General features: G+C 39.4%; 1 protein-coding gene across 1 annotated transcript; it reads right to left on the reverse strand.

Moving 5' to 3' along the window:
- Positions 1-1,060: 1,060 nt before the first annotated feature.
- GTPBP6 (GTP binding protein 6 (putative)) lies at positions 1,061-13,527 on the reverse strand (the record flags this gene model as incomplete). The annotated part of the gene is made up of 10 exons (XM_019523853.1): positions 1,061-1,315; positions 2,202-2,354; positions 2,774-2,922; positions 3,173-3,381; positions 4,741-4,899; positions 5,386-5,456; positions 6,235-6,365; positions 7,986-8,056; positions 9,674-9,811; positions 13,350-13,527. Coding segments are annotated over 10 exons (1,383 nt in total), but the record flags the coding sequence as incomplete, so codon positions are not given.
- Between the last annotated feature and the right edge of the window lie 5 nt (positions 13,528-13,532).

The following is a 13,532-nucleotide window of genomic DNA, read 5'->3' on the forward strand; positions in this document are numbered from 1 at the left end:
TTATTTTGCCTTGCTGTTCTCTGTAGTGTTGCTTTTCATAGTCCAAATAATTTACAATTTAAGCTTTGGTGCTCCTTATCCATGGTACTTGGAAAGTGCTGCTGTGTAATATGGTTGCAACTTATCAGTTGCAATTATTACAACTGACTTTTACAGCTGAGTTCAGTCAACAGCACAGGCTATAGCAAGAGATCAGTTCATAAGCAATAAAGATTTAATTTCACTTACCATGAATAGTTTCTGTAATACAATATATACAGTATTCAAGAATAGGTTTCTGTTCCTTGTCAGCAGCTTCTCAGAGGCTTATAAATGGCAGTTAAAAAAAAAAAATCTAGTTCCTGCTTACACTGTAGATTAGGGGTCGGCAATGTTTTTCAGCTGGGGGGCCAGAACAAGCTAGCATGGGTCAGAGGCGGTGGGTCTCTAAACCTGGCTGCTGCACTGCTTCTTCCCCCTCCACTGGAGCCCAAGGTGCTTGACTGAGGTGCAGCATAAGGAGGCTTCTGCTGCTCAATAACACAGAAGCCATGGCTCTGCAGACCAGATCCAAAGGCTCTGTGATCCTTACTTTCTGCTATAATAAATAAGTAAATTAAAACTTGTGTAGTAATTATCTTGCAGTAAGCAAAATGCTTAAAGAAACTGGCAGTGCCCAATTTATTCATGACACAGGCAAGCCTTTGTTTCTCCCTTCATTTTTTTAATGCTTTACATTTTTTAATGGTGAAATAAGTGTCAAGTGCAGCAGTAATATTTATTCCTAAAACTGTTATATTAAAGCTAGATTGTGATTTAAAAAACTTGGCAACTTGCTTTTATTGAATTCAATAGTCCACAGACCGTCAAGGCCCAGAGTTTAAAGCAGGTGTTCTGTGCAGTTCTAATGTGCAGTGATGAATGCTTTATATTTTAAAACTAACACTGGTGCCGTTCATTGTGTGTTTGCAACAGAAAGAGGCTGGAGGTTTGTTTTAATATTTTTAAGCACAGGCACTTCTTAATTAATATCAGCATTTTACATAGTTGCAGATCCAGATGAGTGTCATGTTCCAAAAACTGAAGATCAAATGACACAATTTTTATTATATCTGAGCACGCAGTTTATTAGATTCATTGCAAATACTTTTAATGATGCATGATTCCTTTTTTTTCCAAACAGCAATGCTGTAGTAATCTTTTAGGATATTATTATTGTGGGAAACGTTTTCTGAATTTGCCTAGAACAGATTCACTTATTATCACTTTTACACTGGCTGTTCCATCATCAGGCATAACATCCACTTCCTGAACTGTTGCTTCTTTATACAGCCAACTGTAAAGATAAAATTAGCCTCGTGTGTAAGTATTCAGCATTTCCAAAAACATGAACACCAACAATAGACTATATGTTTTAAATTTAGATAATTTCACACTTTGAAAGAAACAAGCCTAATAAAGGGAAAACACCTTGTTCTCCCAACAAGCTATTCCCTGTTCTGAGGAGAGGAGCAATATTTCACAAAAATCTCTCAAGATGGATTGTTTTGTGGCAGATTCAGATCTGGCTCTAGTTCCAGGGGTCAGTCTTTTGAATAAGTTCTTTTTATAGACAAACACAGTAAAAATTAAACATTGATCATTTCGTACATGCTTTAGAACAAAAGAGTAGCTTTTTAGAAACAGAATTGAGACTTCTAATGGAGTCACTTACCATCTGGTCTGTGAGATCAGCTAGAGCAGTGTTTCTCAACCCGTGTGTCATGATCCAAAAGTGGGTCACAAGAATATATGAAAGGGTCACAAACAAACTTTAAAAATGGCTCTTTAAAGGAGAAAAATGTGGGAAACCATGGCTTTTTCCTTGCAGGCTGTCAGAATTCCAGTCTGCTTGGTTCCCTTCATGCCCCACACACCCCTTCTCCTGCCTGACACACCCATCCCCTGCCCCACACAGAGGGGCTTGGTCCTGGGGGAGGGAGCAGCCTGTCGGGAGTAAGGGGCACTGGACTGAGACTGGCCATTGATGTTTATAAGTGGGTCCTGGCTCAAAAAAGTTGAGAACCACTGAACTAGAGCTTCCACCCCGTCTACAATTTTTATCACTGACTGAAATCCAAATCAGTAATTACCAGGCTTCTTGGACAGTCCAAGGCTAAGTTTCTTTCCTAATACTTGCATGTCTTTCAAAATTTCTTAATACACCAGGCACAATTGTTTACCTTAGTTGAGGTCCTGTTAAATTGACCTTAATTGTCAGAATCTTCTTCCCTGTAGCTTTCAAAACTGTCCTCTCAATTTCCTCCTTAAGATCTTCTAATCCATACCCATGAAGAGCAGAAATAGCTATAGCATTTGGTTCAATAGGCTCATACCTGGAAGATAACTACTATCAGCAAAAGATGTGGTGCATGAAGGTAACTTAATTGAAAAGCAGGAATTTGGCAGATGTAGGTCATGACTATTAAAGGTAAAAGGAGGCTGGGTAAGTTCCATACACAGTATCTAAGCGTATCTGAGATTCTGGCCTCTTACTATATTGCCATATTACCTGCTGATCATAATAAATTCTAATCTTGTTTTATTTCTAAAGAGAAGTCTGTCTTAAGATCATGTTTGTATACAGAAAAAATTGAGGAACTATTATCAAATAGCATACCAAAAGGAGTCTAGAAGATCACCTCAGGCCTTGAAAACTAGCTAGCCTGCAAATATCTGCACAATGACATGTGCTACAATAACACCAGGAAAGATGAAAGGGCAGTAAGTATCAGAAATGTACTTTTCCTCTTACCGTTCCAACAAATCCACTTTGTTATGAACTTCTACAACTGAATCCAGTAAATGGCTTGGGAGATTAAGATTCTTCAGAACAGACAAAACGCTTGCTTTCTGTTGGACAGTTTCAGGGTGACTAACATCCCTCACATGAACTATTAAATCCTAGAAAATATAAATACATAATACAGTTATTAATGAAGTATCCAAGTTTTCAGTGTTACAGACCGGTCTCATTGGCCAGATGAAGTGGCCTGTGTGCGGGGTTGGTCTGGTCTCGCATAGACCATATAGGTTAAGCACTACTGCTCTATTCTGAATAGAGTACCAGTTAACTTACCCCCTCCTGCAGGAGTAACGATGATCAGAAACACAACTGTTGAAGCAATGAGAGGTTTTACAATCAGTTACTTACTGAGTGAGCCACCTCTTCTAAAGTGGCTGAAAAGGACCCAATGAGGTCATGAGGCAGATCAGAGAGAAATCCAATAGTGTCAACATAAATAACTGCTAGGTGTGAGGGCAGGTAGCCAGTATGAGCTGTAATATCAAGAGTGGCAAACAGCTGATCCTGAGGTTGCAGTCCTGCATCTCCAGTCAATGCCTTGATCAATGTGGTTTTCCCTAACAGAAATGAGAATTAAATTAATAGTTGTAACAGTCTGCTCCAAATAAGAGTAAAATACTGAGTTCAAGTGTTTGAGTAATGCGATACATTACCTTTAGATCACTATCTTAAGCCAAGAAGATATTGGCAGTGACTATTGGTCATTACCAACTGCTGGTCTACATAAAATTATAAAGTTAAAACTGAGTCTGTTTTTGTGATTTGGAATGAGATGTAATAGTGTATTTGGCATTCATGGTGGTAGTTTTAACTGACAGGCCAAGGACTGCATTGGCATGGACACTGATGAGTACAGCAGGAATGGTTCTATGTCCCTTGAGACACTGTTGTGGCAGCATTAAGAATCCTGTTTTGACACAGTGTAGACAGAATTCAAATCTCAAGCTCAGTTAACCTCACAGTATTTAGAAGCACAAAATATATGTGCTTTATAGCTCTTATGCTGTGCAGTCTGTAACAAAGAAATCTCTCTCTGGTAATATTTCTAAAATGAATTTTCATAGGGTTTGCAGACATGGCCAGGCATGTATTTTAGTTTAAGATATTTCATTCATGTGTGAAGCATGATTTTGTATAATCAAAGTAGGTATCTTTTCCTAAATTATAACTCTGCATTAGTCTTAGACTTTAACTGGTTAGAGAAACATATTGGCTTTTGTATTACCAAAGTGGTAAAACAGAGTATCTGTTTAACATTATGAAGATGTTGAAGAGGGACAGAAATACAAGGGCCTGAAAATAATTTACTCTGGAAATACCCACGGATACTGTCTCAAGAAACAAGTTAAAGTTGATAAAGTCTCCTTTGTACTTGGAAAGTAGAGCACAAACATTCTATGAAGAGAAGCCACTGCTCTGCACCTTTTGTCTCCAACTCTCAAAACACTATACATTAATCAAATCCTACAGCAGCCCTGTAGGGAAGTACCTATTTCACACATTTCCAGGGCATTGCCAGGAGCAGAATTCAACCCTCCAGACTTGAAGTTCTGTGCAACAATCACAAGGCTATTTTCCTGCTCAGGGGTTCAAAATGTATAATTTCTCTTTCTTTTTTGACCAGTGATAAGAACATGTGTCGAGAAACGTAACATCCTTTAGTAGTGTTTGCAGACCACCAATTGCCAGGACTAGAAGCTAGGAATTTATCCAGAGCAAAACATGGCTGTAAGAGTACAAAAGGTCTAATAAACAAACAGCAAGCGTTACTCACCTTTTTAACAATTTTTTTCGCTACTATTCATTAAACAATGAAGTTGAATAAACTATAAAGCCCATACCATGCTGAAAAGATTCTAATTAATACTACAAATGTAAATTACTTTTCTGTAATAATTTCAAGAATTTCTTCTTACCACAATTAGTGTAGCCCATGACTGAGATCACTGGGAACTCACGCCTTTGACGCTGAGCTCTGAGTATAGATCTTTTTCTTCTTAAATTCTCCAAGGCATTCCTAATTTTTAATTCTCTCTCTCTCAAGACACGAGTCTGTGTCTCCAAGAAAGTCTCACCTGAAAAATACAAATTAGTAAGTCATTGAGCAACCAAAACAGAAATGAAGCAAATAAATTGTGCTATAGAACTACTTGGGCAATGACAGTTAATAATATCGATTTGAAGCTTTCCTAAGAATACATGGATTCAGTTGCTCAACTAAGACAGAAACAAGATAAAGTTACAGTTGACTGTTAAAATCGTAACAACCAACAATCATTTGGGCTGCCTATTACCTTGAAGGGCAGCTACCATTCCCTCATGTGCTTTAAAATATTAATTAAAAATAACTCAGTCTTGGCACATGGCAACTTGATTGTTTAGTGTAAACTGGGACTTTACTAGGGCTATAAACTTTAATTATTTCAGAAAACCTTACCAGGAGTCTCAGATTTGCTTATTGTGAGGTTCCTGGCTCAGTTTCTTTGTCCACGACAAACACAAGTTTCTAAAGGTTATAGATTATAGATATCCTCTAATTCACATAAGCACTTACACTTTACCTGAACCCATGATGTATCTTGATCCACCTCTTTGCTGATCTAAGTGAGATACCTCAGTTTTCAAATTTGATCTGGCAGTGGAATAAGAATAACCTTTATATTAGTACAGTTGACTTTTAATTAAAGGAATATTAAAATCACTTTGCAAACATGGGTATGCTGTAAAGCCTAAATATTACAGATGGGGAAATTGGGGCACAGAGTAAATAAGTAACTTGTCCCAAGCTAATTGTTGGGAGTAGAATCCAGATGTCCTACCTCTCAACCATGGCTCTTAACCAAAAAACCCCACTGTTAGCAAATAACAATACCAGAAAAGTGGACTTAGCTGAAATTTAAGGGGCAAGTCATGTACATATGTAACTCCTGCTGACTTTCATCATGTGTAGAAATTGCAAGACAAAATATATAAAAATAAAACAATGCAGAGAATAAATGTCTTGCATCCTTCCTGGCGAAATCCTACTTCGTTAAACCAACCAGTATTTGATACTGGTTTATTATCCTTGACTGTCTGTTAAAAGATGTGCCATATATTGTCCAATCAATAAAATTGCTGCTGATGTCCCTGGTAGGTTACTTTGATGGGGGATGAACTAATTATTCTCATTAGAAATGTATGTGGTAAGAACAGCTAATGAACACCTTCTGTTTTCGCTGGTCAACAGTAAAAAGCTTAAAGCTGTATTCTAATGTGTTCTAAGTAGTCATGATACAAAATGCATAAAAGCATATTATACAATAAACAACCTTAGCTTAAAGAAGAGCATTACCATTGTACTTATTGTGAGGAAAAGCCTTTACTAATATATCAGAAAATTAATGCCTGATTTATGCAGCACGAGGTACCTGAGAAGTGGGATTTCAGCCAATGCTATCTGAAGTTTTGCTTCCTTAGTCCGAGCATTGCAACGAAAAATATGAAGGACAACTGTGTATCTGTCAAAAACGTTCACGCCCCAGGCATCTTCCAGTTCTTTCTTTAAAAATGTAAGATAAGATAACCTGAAGGTTTTTTACAATGTCTATCAGTTAATCTGCAAGCACCAGTTTGATGATATTAAATGGTATCTGTATGCCAATGAAGCCCTAGGTTCAGAGGACCTCAGGCTCTTGTTCAGTTGGCTAGTTAATACCCAGAGCATGTAAGAAGTGAAATCCCAATTGAAAGTGAAGTTCAGATGCAAAGACTTTGTTCCCAGACTTTTGATCCAAAGCCCAATGTTGCCTTCCATGAATTCTGAATGAAGCTTTTAGGACAGCTCATGTCACTGAAAAACGCATTGAGGAAATCATCTATCTCTTGGGAGAAAGAATAGGCTTTTGTGGGAATGGGGAAGGGATCTTATAAAGACAGAAAAGAAAACCCCAGAACTGAGTAAAAAACTTATTTCATTGGAGTTTTACATAGGCTGGTTACATGAATTCAAAAGGATAATAGACCCAATTCAGGAAGACAGTTTAACAGGAAAGGAATCCCATTGAAATTAGTGGAGCTACTCATGTACTTTAAGTTATTAGACATGCTTAAGTACTTTGAAGATTCAGGGCTGGGTTAAAATATATCCAAGAAGTAGTTACAAATCCTACAATCAACAGAAAACATTCATAAATAGGGAAATACTGGAAAATGTGAAAAAATGTTGAGATGTTGTCACCACATTTTGTTAAAAAATGGAATTTGAAATTTGTTTACCAGCTCCATCCGTATCTTTGAAAATCAATATAAAACCTGTTTGTAAAAGAATAGCATTCTCTTTACACATCTGGAATACAGATATCTCAGGCTGGGTTTCCATGACAGACTTAGAAAATGTGAACATCTGGATGTCTATCTAGGCATTTCTAAAAGTACTTATCCCTGTAATACATAAGAGGTTCAAGAACCCATAGTTTTGAGTGTCCTAAATAGAGTACAAACAATAAAAGTACAGCCAAAAAGTGAACAATAGAATCAAATTTTAAATTAGCTGGGGTTTAATAATCTAAGGGTTTATTAGTAACACATGCATAGGGTGTTTTTAATAGAGACTGTAGTATCATAGAATCATAGAAGTAGGGTCCAAAGGGACCTTGTAGATCTTCAAGTCCAAGCCCCTGCCTGGGCAGGAGAAAAACTGGGCTCAAATGACTCCAGCCAGGCAGGCATCAAGTGTCTTCTTAAAGACCCCCCGGGTAGAAGCCAGCACCACTTCCCTTGGAAGTTGGTTCCAGATCCTAGCCGCCCTAACTGTGAAGTAGTTAAATATTGCTACTTTAAAACATTTGCGTTTTAAGTGTAAAAATAGAAGCACATACAAATTCAAATATATGTAAAGACTGGATTAATTTTATAGATTTATTTTGGATTTTATTTAACAGAGTTGGTGGCAGAACCTAGATTAAATGATTATCAGATTGTTGACAAGTGAAATTCAACCATGGAGGAAAAGGACATAATGTCCAATGAAGTCAGTCAATGGGTGTAGGATAAATTTGGTCCAATTGACTTTGAATGCCATTATGTATAGCTTTTGAGTCATAATTTGGCATCTATATCACTACATTCCAAATTCAGTCTCTGGAAACTAAAGAACACATTTAAATATTATTTTACTTACCTTTGTCAGTGTAGATATTCTTTCTAAATTCAAGAAGACAGCTGTTGCTTGGGGTAATCTTTTAATCTTTTCTAAAATAGAGAATCGTATGGTGTAATTTGGAATGGTCAATATCAAACACATGCAAACAGACTATTTTAATGATACTTTACATATATTTTTAAAGGCAAGTGTAATGCTCCTGGAACACTAGACTAAGCAAAAGAAAACTACATTCTTTGGTCCTGGACCAGATACCTAACTGGCAGCAGTGCATGCTTTCAAGTACTATACTGACAATTTTCTTTAAGCAAATTCTAGAGGAACTAGCTGAAAGGGTGGAAGAATTCTGTATTTATTCACACACGTGCGCCCCTTTTCTGAAAAACAAGCCCTCCAAAATTGGGAGGCACGTCTTGAGTGAGGAAGCTGAATTTTTTCTTTGCTGGAATAGAAGCAGAGAAACGGTATGTTGTAATGGCTGCCAAGATGGCTGTTGCTGATCTCTTAACTCCAGCAAGCAGAAACTAGCATTAAACTTTTCACAGCCACTAAGGTATTTGCACTATGTATTGGCTGAGCACTGTTCCTTGTGCTCAAAGCAACAACTGAGCTGGCTTAGGGCAAGTGTTCTGCTGCATGCAGTCTGCAGTATCTTGATAAGGCTTGTGATGTGACAGTAACATGTTATTATTTACAGGAAGTCATATAAAGAACTATTTATAGTAAAGTAGCAACAGTCTTGCTACTGCCCTTGCAAAGATCTGGACCCTAACCTTGCTACTTTTCTGCCACACAAGGAAGCTTCTGTTGTCTCACTCAAACTGTCTCCTGGGATACCACACTTCCTGTATGCTCCATGGTTCCAGGAGGACTTCCTCTATGACAGAGGCAACCATAACTCTGTAAAAATGTGTTTTTCAAGTCAGAAAACAGAAAAAAAGAAGGTGCATGTCTTATTTGGGGGTACGTGGCATGCAAGAAAATATGATAAACCTATGTATTTAATGGGCCTAGAAATGGGATTATGTGCTGCAATTGTAAGCAAGCATGCTAACTGGGATGCTTATTTATGTCATGTGAAAATTTGGAACTGCACTAGAAAATTAACTTACTTCATACAGCTCATTGGACAATCACTAAATATTAATTACTACTGATCTGGGTCAAAAATGATACAAATTATTGTCACTACATAAGTTGGTTACTTAATTTTACTTAAAAACAATGTGTATGTCACATTTTATCAGAGAAGTGGTTATTTCTATCCTCTGATTCATTTGACATGTTTTTAATAAGTGTCTAAGAAGCCCATCTATAAACAGGCCACAGGGTAAAGTTTTAGGGTATGGACAAATATACATCCGGAGCTCCTTGGCACTGGGCAGCAGCTGTAAGTGTTATCAGTGGATGTTACCAGTGGGGGTGCATGAGCCTGTAGTGATACATGTGAAACAAAACTGCTTAAGCTTTACCACTGCTGCATCCAGGGGCAAAGCTGAGGCGATTTAGCTCCCTGTCATCACTCATGCACAGAAGTTAAAACCTAACAATTACTGTGTTCTTCTTTATTTGACGTTGCTCTAAGTGTATCTTTGTCCATACCCATAGTCCTCTCCAGCATTGGCACTGATCTTCATACAGTCTAGCTAAAGTTGCTTCTGTACTCTGTTTGACACATGGTTTTAAGACAACCTTGGTTTTCTTACCTGTCAAAATTTGAAAATTTCCTTTGCCAAAAATAAGCTTCTGGTCAAGATTTTTTGTAGGAAGAATTATTTTATCCAACACTGTCCAGTTATGGAGGGTATTTACAAGAGCAACAGCTTCTGCTACTTGTAATTCAGCTGTCACATGGGGGGAAAAAAAGAAAAGGTTATAGTACACAGCCCCCCTTTGCACACAAATTTCTCACATTTCAGTAAGTACACAAGAAAAGTATGCAAGTCTGGTCTACACTTAATTTCTACTGGCATAGTTACTTAAGAGAGTGAAGAAAAAAAGCATTCCCCAACCAGCACAGTTATAATGTAAAGTCCTAGTTCAGATGTAGTTTTCTAATCAAAAAAGGTCCTTTTTGCCAGTATAGCTTATTTTAGGGGTCAGCAGTGTTTTCTGTTTGCAGGCCTAAATGACCCAGTTTGGGTCAAAGGCAGGCTGGTGCTAGGACCCATCCACAGCTTCTTCCCACTGCCTAGTCATAGTGTGGCAGAGGCAAAGCCCCCTGCCCTGTTCTGCAGACTGAATTCAATGGCTCTGCAGACGGGAGGCTGCCAACTCCCTGCTTATTCCATTTGGAGAGCTGATATAAGTTACTCTGGCATAAAAGCTCTTAATTCTGTTACCAATAAGGAAATTATGTTGCATATTGTATCAGCACTGTACCTGGAACCTAAAGGCACTTATTTACATGTGTTCTGACATGTAACATGTGCCCTGACATGGTCTTGATTAATCATCGAGTCTGCTGGAGCCTTCTAATCAGAGTGCTCCAGTGTGCTGCAGCATCTTGTGTAGTTAGTGTCCCTGTGCTTCAAAATGGCACTGTGGGTGTTTAACTGAAGCTCATTCACTGAGCTTTAGTTAAAGTGCCCCTACTGCCATTTTCAGGACCCTCTCTAATTAAAATGTCCCCCCCCAAGCATGCTTATAGGTGTCCTAAAAGACCTACACAGGCAGATGATGGAACTGTCAACACCCCCTCTCCATTTTAGAGTGGCAGCAAAACACCTGAATAGCTCTTCAATGCTTAGAAGTATTTAAAGAATTTCTAGAGTTGGGCACATTATTACTGATATCAATTATGCTGGTTCACCCACAACAGCAGTATCACAAGGCAGCGAAGTTCATTTTTGCTTTACTAAAAACACAGCAAACAGGGCATCAGTGCCGTGTTGATACATTTGGGAAGTCTTTTGCCCTTTGCAGATCTCATTAATTTTAATGGGACCTTATATAGTCATAGCGATGATCCTGGCAAATCAGATCATACAACTGAGGTTAACTTTTCCTAAATAAGGAAATAGAATGAGACTTTCATAAAAAAAATTAGCATCCATTTTTCCCTAAATGCAAGAGATGTGCTTGCTGTTTAAAAACATTTTATTTTTCTGGAAAAATGTTTGTTTAAATACTTTGACTTTTGCTCAAATTTTCATGTTCTTTATAAATGCAAGGTAACTGGGATTTTTTTGGGTGGGAGAATAAGTTTGAAATATTTAGCAGGTTGTAAGCAGGGGTCATGACCATTTTCCCTTTTTTTTAATCCTCAAGTGAGAACATGACACTATGGCATGGAAATGGTTGAAAAAAAATCACCAAATCTGTCTCATGCATGCCCCCCTCAATCACATGACACAGTAGTTTGCAACATTTGTTGTGGCCACAACACTGACAAATTGGGACAACGTTTTAGACGGATTATCAGGACAAAATTCCTAGACAGGAGATAAATCGGGGTGTAGACAGTGGGGGAAGTTCCACAACTTACTTGGAGCTTAAAATTACACTGAACAAGACACTTTGCTCACCATATTGGCTGCAATGGCTGTTTTTTAAAACTGATAGAGAGGCAACGCATGGATGGTATCTGAAAAATCTGACAGCAGTTACTGTACTTATTACAAATGTCACCACTTTTATTCACAGAGAAGCAGGTAAAGGTGCAAAATACCCACTCTGTATGATCTTAATACTTTCTGTTACTCTTCTACAGAAATTTGGATTTGGAGCAGGTTCACCCAAAAGAAAGTTCTTATCACCCTAAACAGGTGGGAGATTGAGAGGTCTGTTACCTAGCTATGAGGGCTACACAAACATCAAATCTCACTGAATGAATGAATGAATTCAGCAAGGACTTGTCATCACTGCACTGTTAGCTCAGTCTGATTGCTGGATAGAGTGAAGTGTTGCTTTAACTTCAAGCTAGCTGGATCATCAGAATATGTGGTTTGAGATTTGAGTATTGTTAACTTTCAAGTAACATAAATTCAAGTACTTTGTGTTGCTAGGCTCTGTGTAACAGGAACTTAGTTTTGTGGTGTGACCGCTTATCTTTGGGCTAGACTGTTTAGAGGTGTTAGTTCAATCCAACACGGCAGCAAAGATAAGCCCTGAGTACAGCTGATCGTGTGCATAGTTTACAAGATAAGGGCCTTAGAGTCATTATGAACATGCTTCTTTTTTGAACAATATCTCAGGGGGAAGTTACATATTACACTCAGATCATATAAAGGACACTTCGAACATGAGCATCCATGTCTAAAAGCTCTTTAATTCATGCCACTTCAGGTGAGTTAACTTTGGGCCATGCGGCCTAGCTTGTGTTAGGGTAAGTTCAGATATTTTTCCATGCTCTCTGGAGATAAACTAAGCAAAAAATCCAGCATCCCAGGATGCACCTCTCCCAGTCCCCCTCCTCAACCTGAGCAGGACTAGAGCCCAGGTGTCCTGGCTCCTAGCCATACCCTTACTCACCAGGCCTCTAGTAGCATCAGAGTTGCACAGGCAAGAAATGGCATTAACCCTCAATCTGCAAATGTTCACAGCACGTTCTAACTTTAACAAACTTCAACAAACGTAACATCCCACAGATGCAGTAGGGGCTAAGTCAGGGGAGGGTGACCCCTGACACATGCCAGTCCTCAGGACAGATAGCAGGGGAGCTGCGAGGGGCCCAATCCTTGTTGTAGCAGTGCTTTAACTAGAGCAGCTCTCAGAGGCACTCTAATTAAAGTGCCCCTCCCCCCACCCCATACTCCCAGAGCTTTAGATAAAGCACCCGCTGCCATTTTGACACGCAAGGACACTGACAGAGGCTGGAATCTGCTGGAAGGTGGCAACTGTCATGCACTAGACTTGACTCATTGAATAATGACCAGGGATCCTGGTTTTCTCTGAGACAGACATATATATCTCTCTGTCTAGATCTGTGTATTACTGGTGCTTCATTATGATCAGGGAAAAGTGTGGATATATACACAGCTCTGTATCTATATAGATTACTCTCCCTAGATATAGATAGATATACATACATAGTTTTGATCACAGAAAAATGTGGATTTTCTCTAATCACAATGAAGCACCAGTAATACACAAATATACATCTATTTAAATCTATATATTGATGTAGATAGATAGTGCTCTCTCTCTATAATTTTGATGACGAAAAACTGTGGATTTCAGGTTCCTTTTTTTAATCCGGAAATTGGGGATTTTCTCTGATCAGACAAAGCCAGGACCTTTGGCAAGGCCAGTGCCGCGTGCTGGGCCCCCAGTGCCCCCCGGGGTGCAGCAACGAAGCGCCTTGCTCGCCCTGCCGCAGCCCTGGGGCTGTGAAAGGCTCCCCAGCAGCCCGCACAACGATGGCCCTGGGGCGGGGCCCACCTGCGCGGCGCCGCTTCAGGTCGCCGGCCCTAGGCTGCACGAGGAACACGCGCTGCGCGCCGGCAAGCGGCAGCGGTACGGGCTCCAGCTGCGCCTCCAGCTCCTCCTCGGCGTCGTCCCCGCCCAGGTCCCCGCCGGCGCCCGAGCGGCTCCAGCTCGGCGCGGCGCCGCTGCAGCCGAGGG

Source organism: Gavialis gangeticus, unplaced genomic scaffold (assembly GCF_001723915.1).
Source record: "Gavialis gangeticus isolate Ggan-Ray unplaced genomic scaffold, GavGan_comp1, whole genome shotgun sequence".
In the NCBI taxonomy this organism is placed as follows: Eukaryota; Metazoa; Chordata; order Crocodylia; family Gavialidae; genus Gavialis; species Gavialis gangeticus.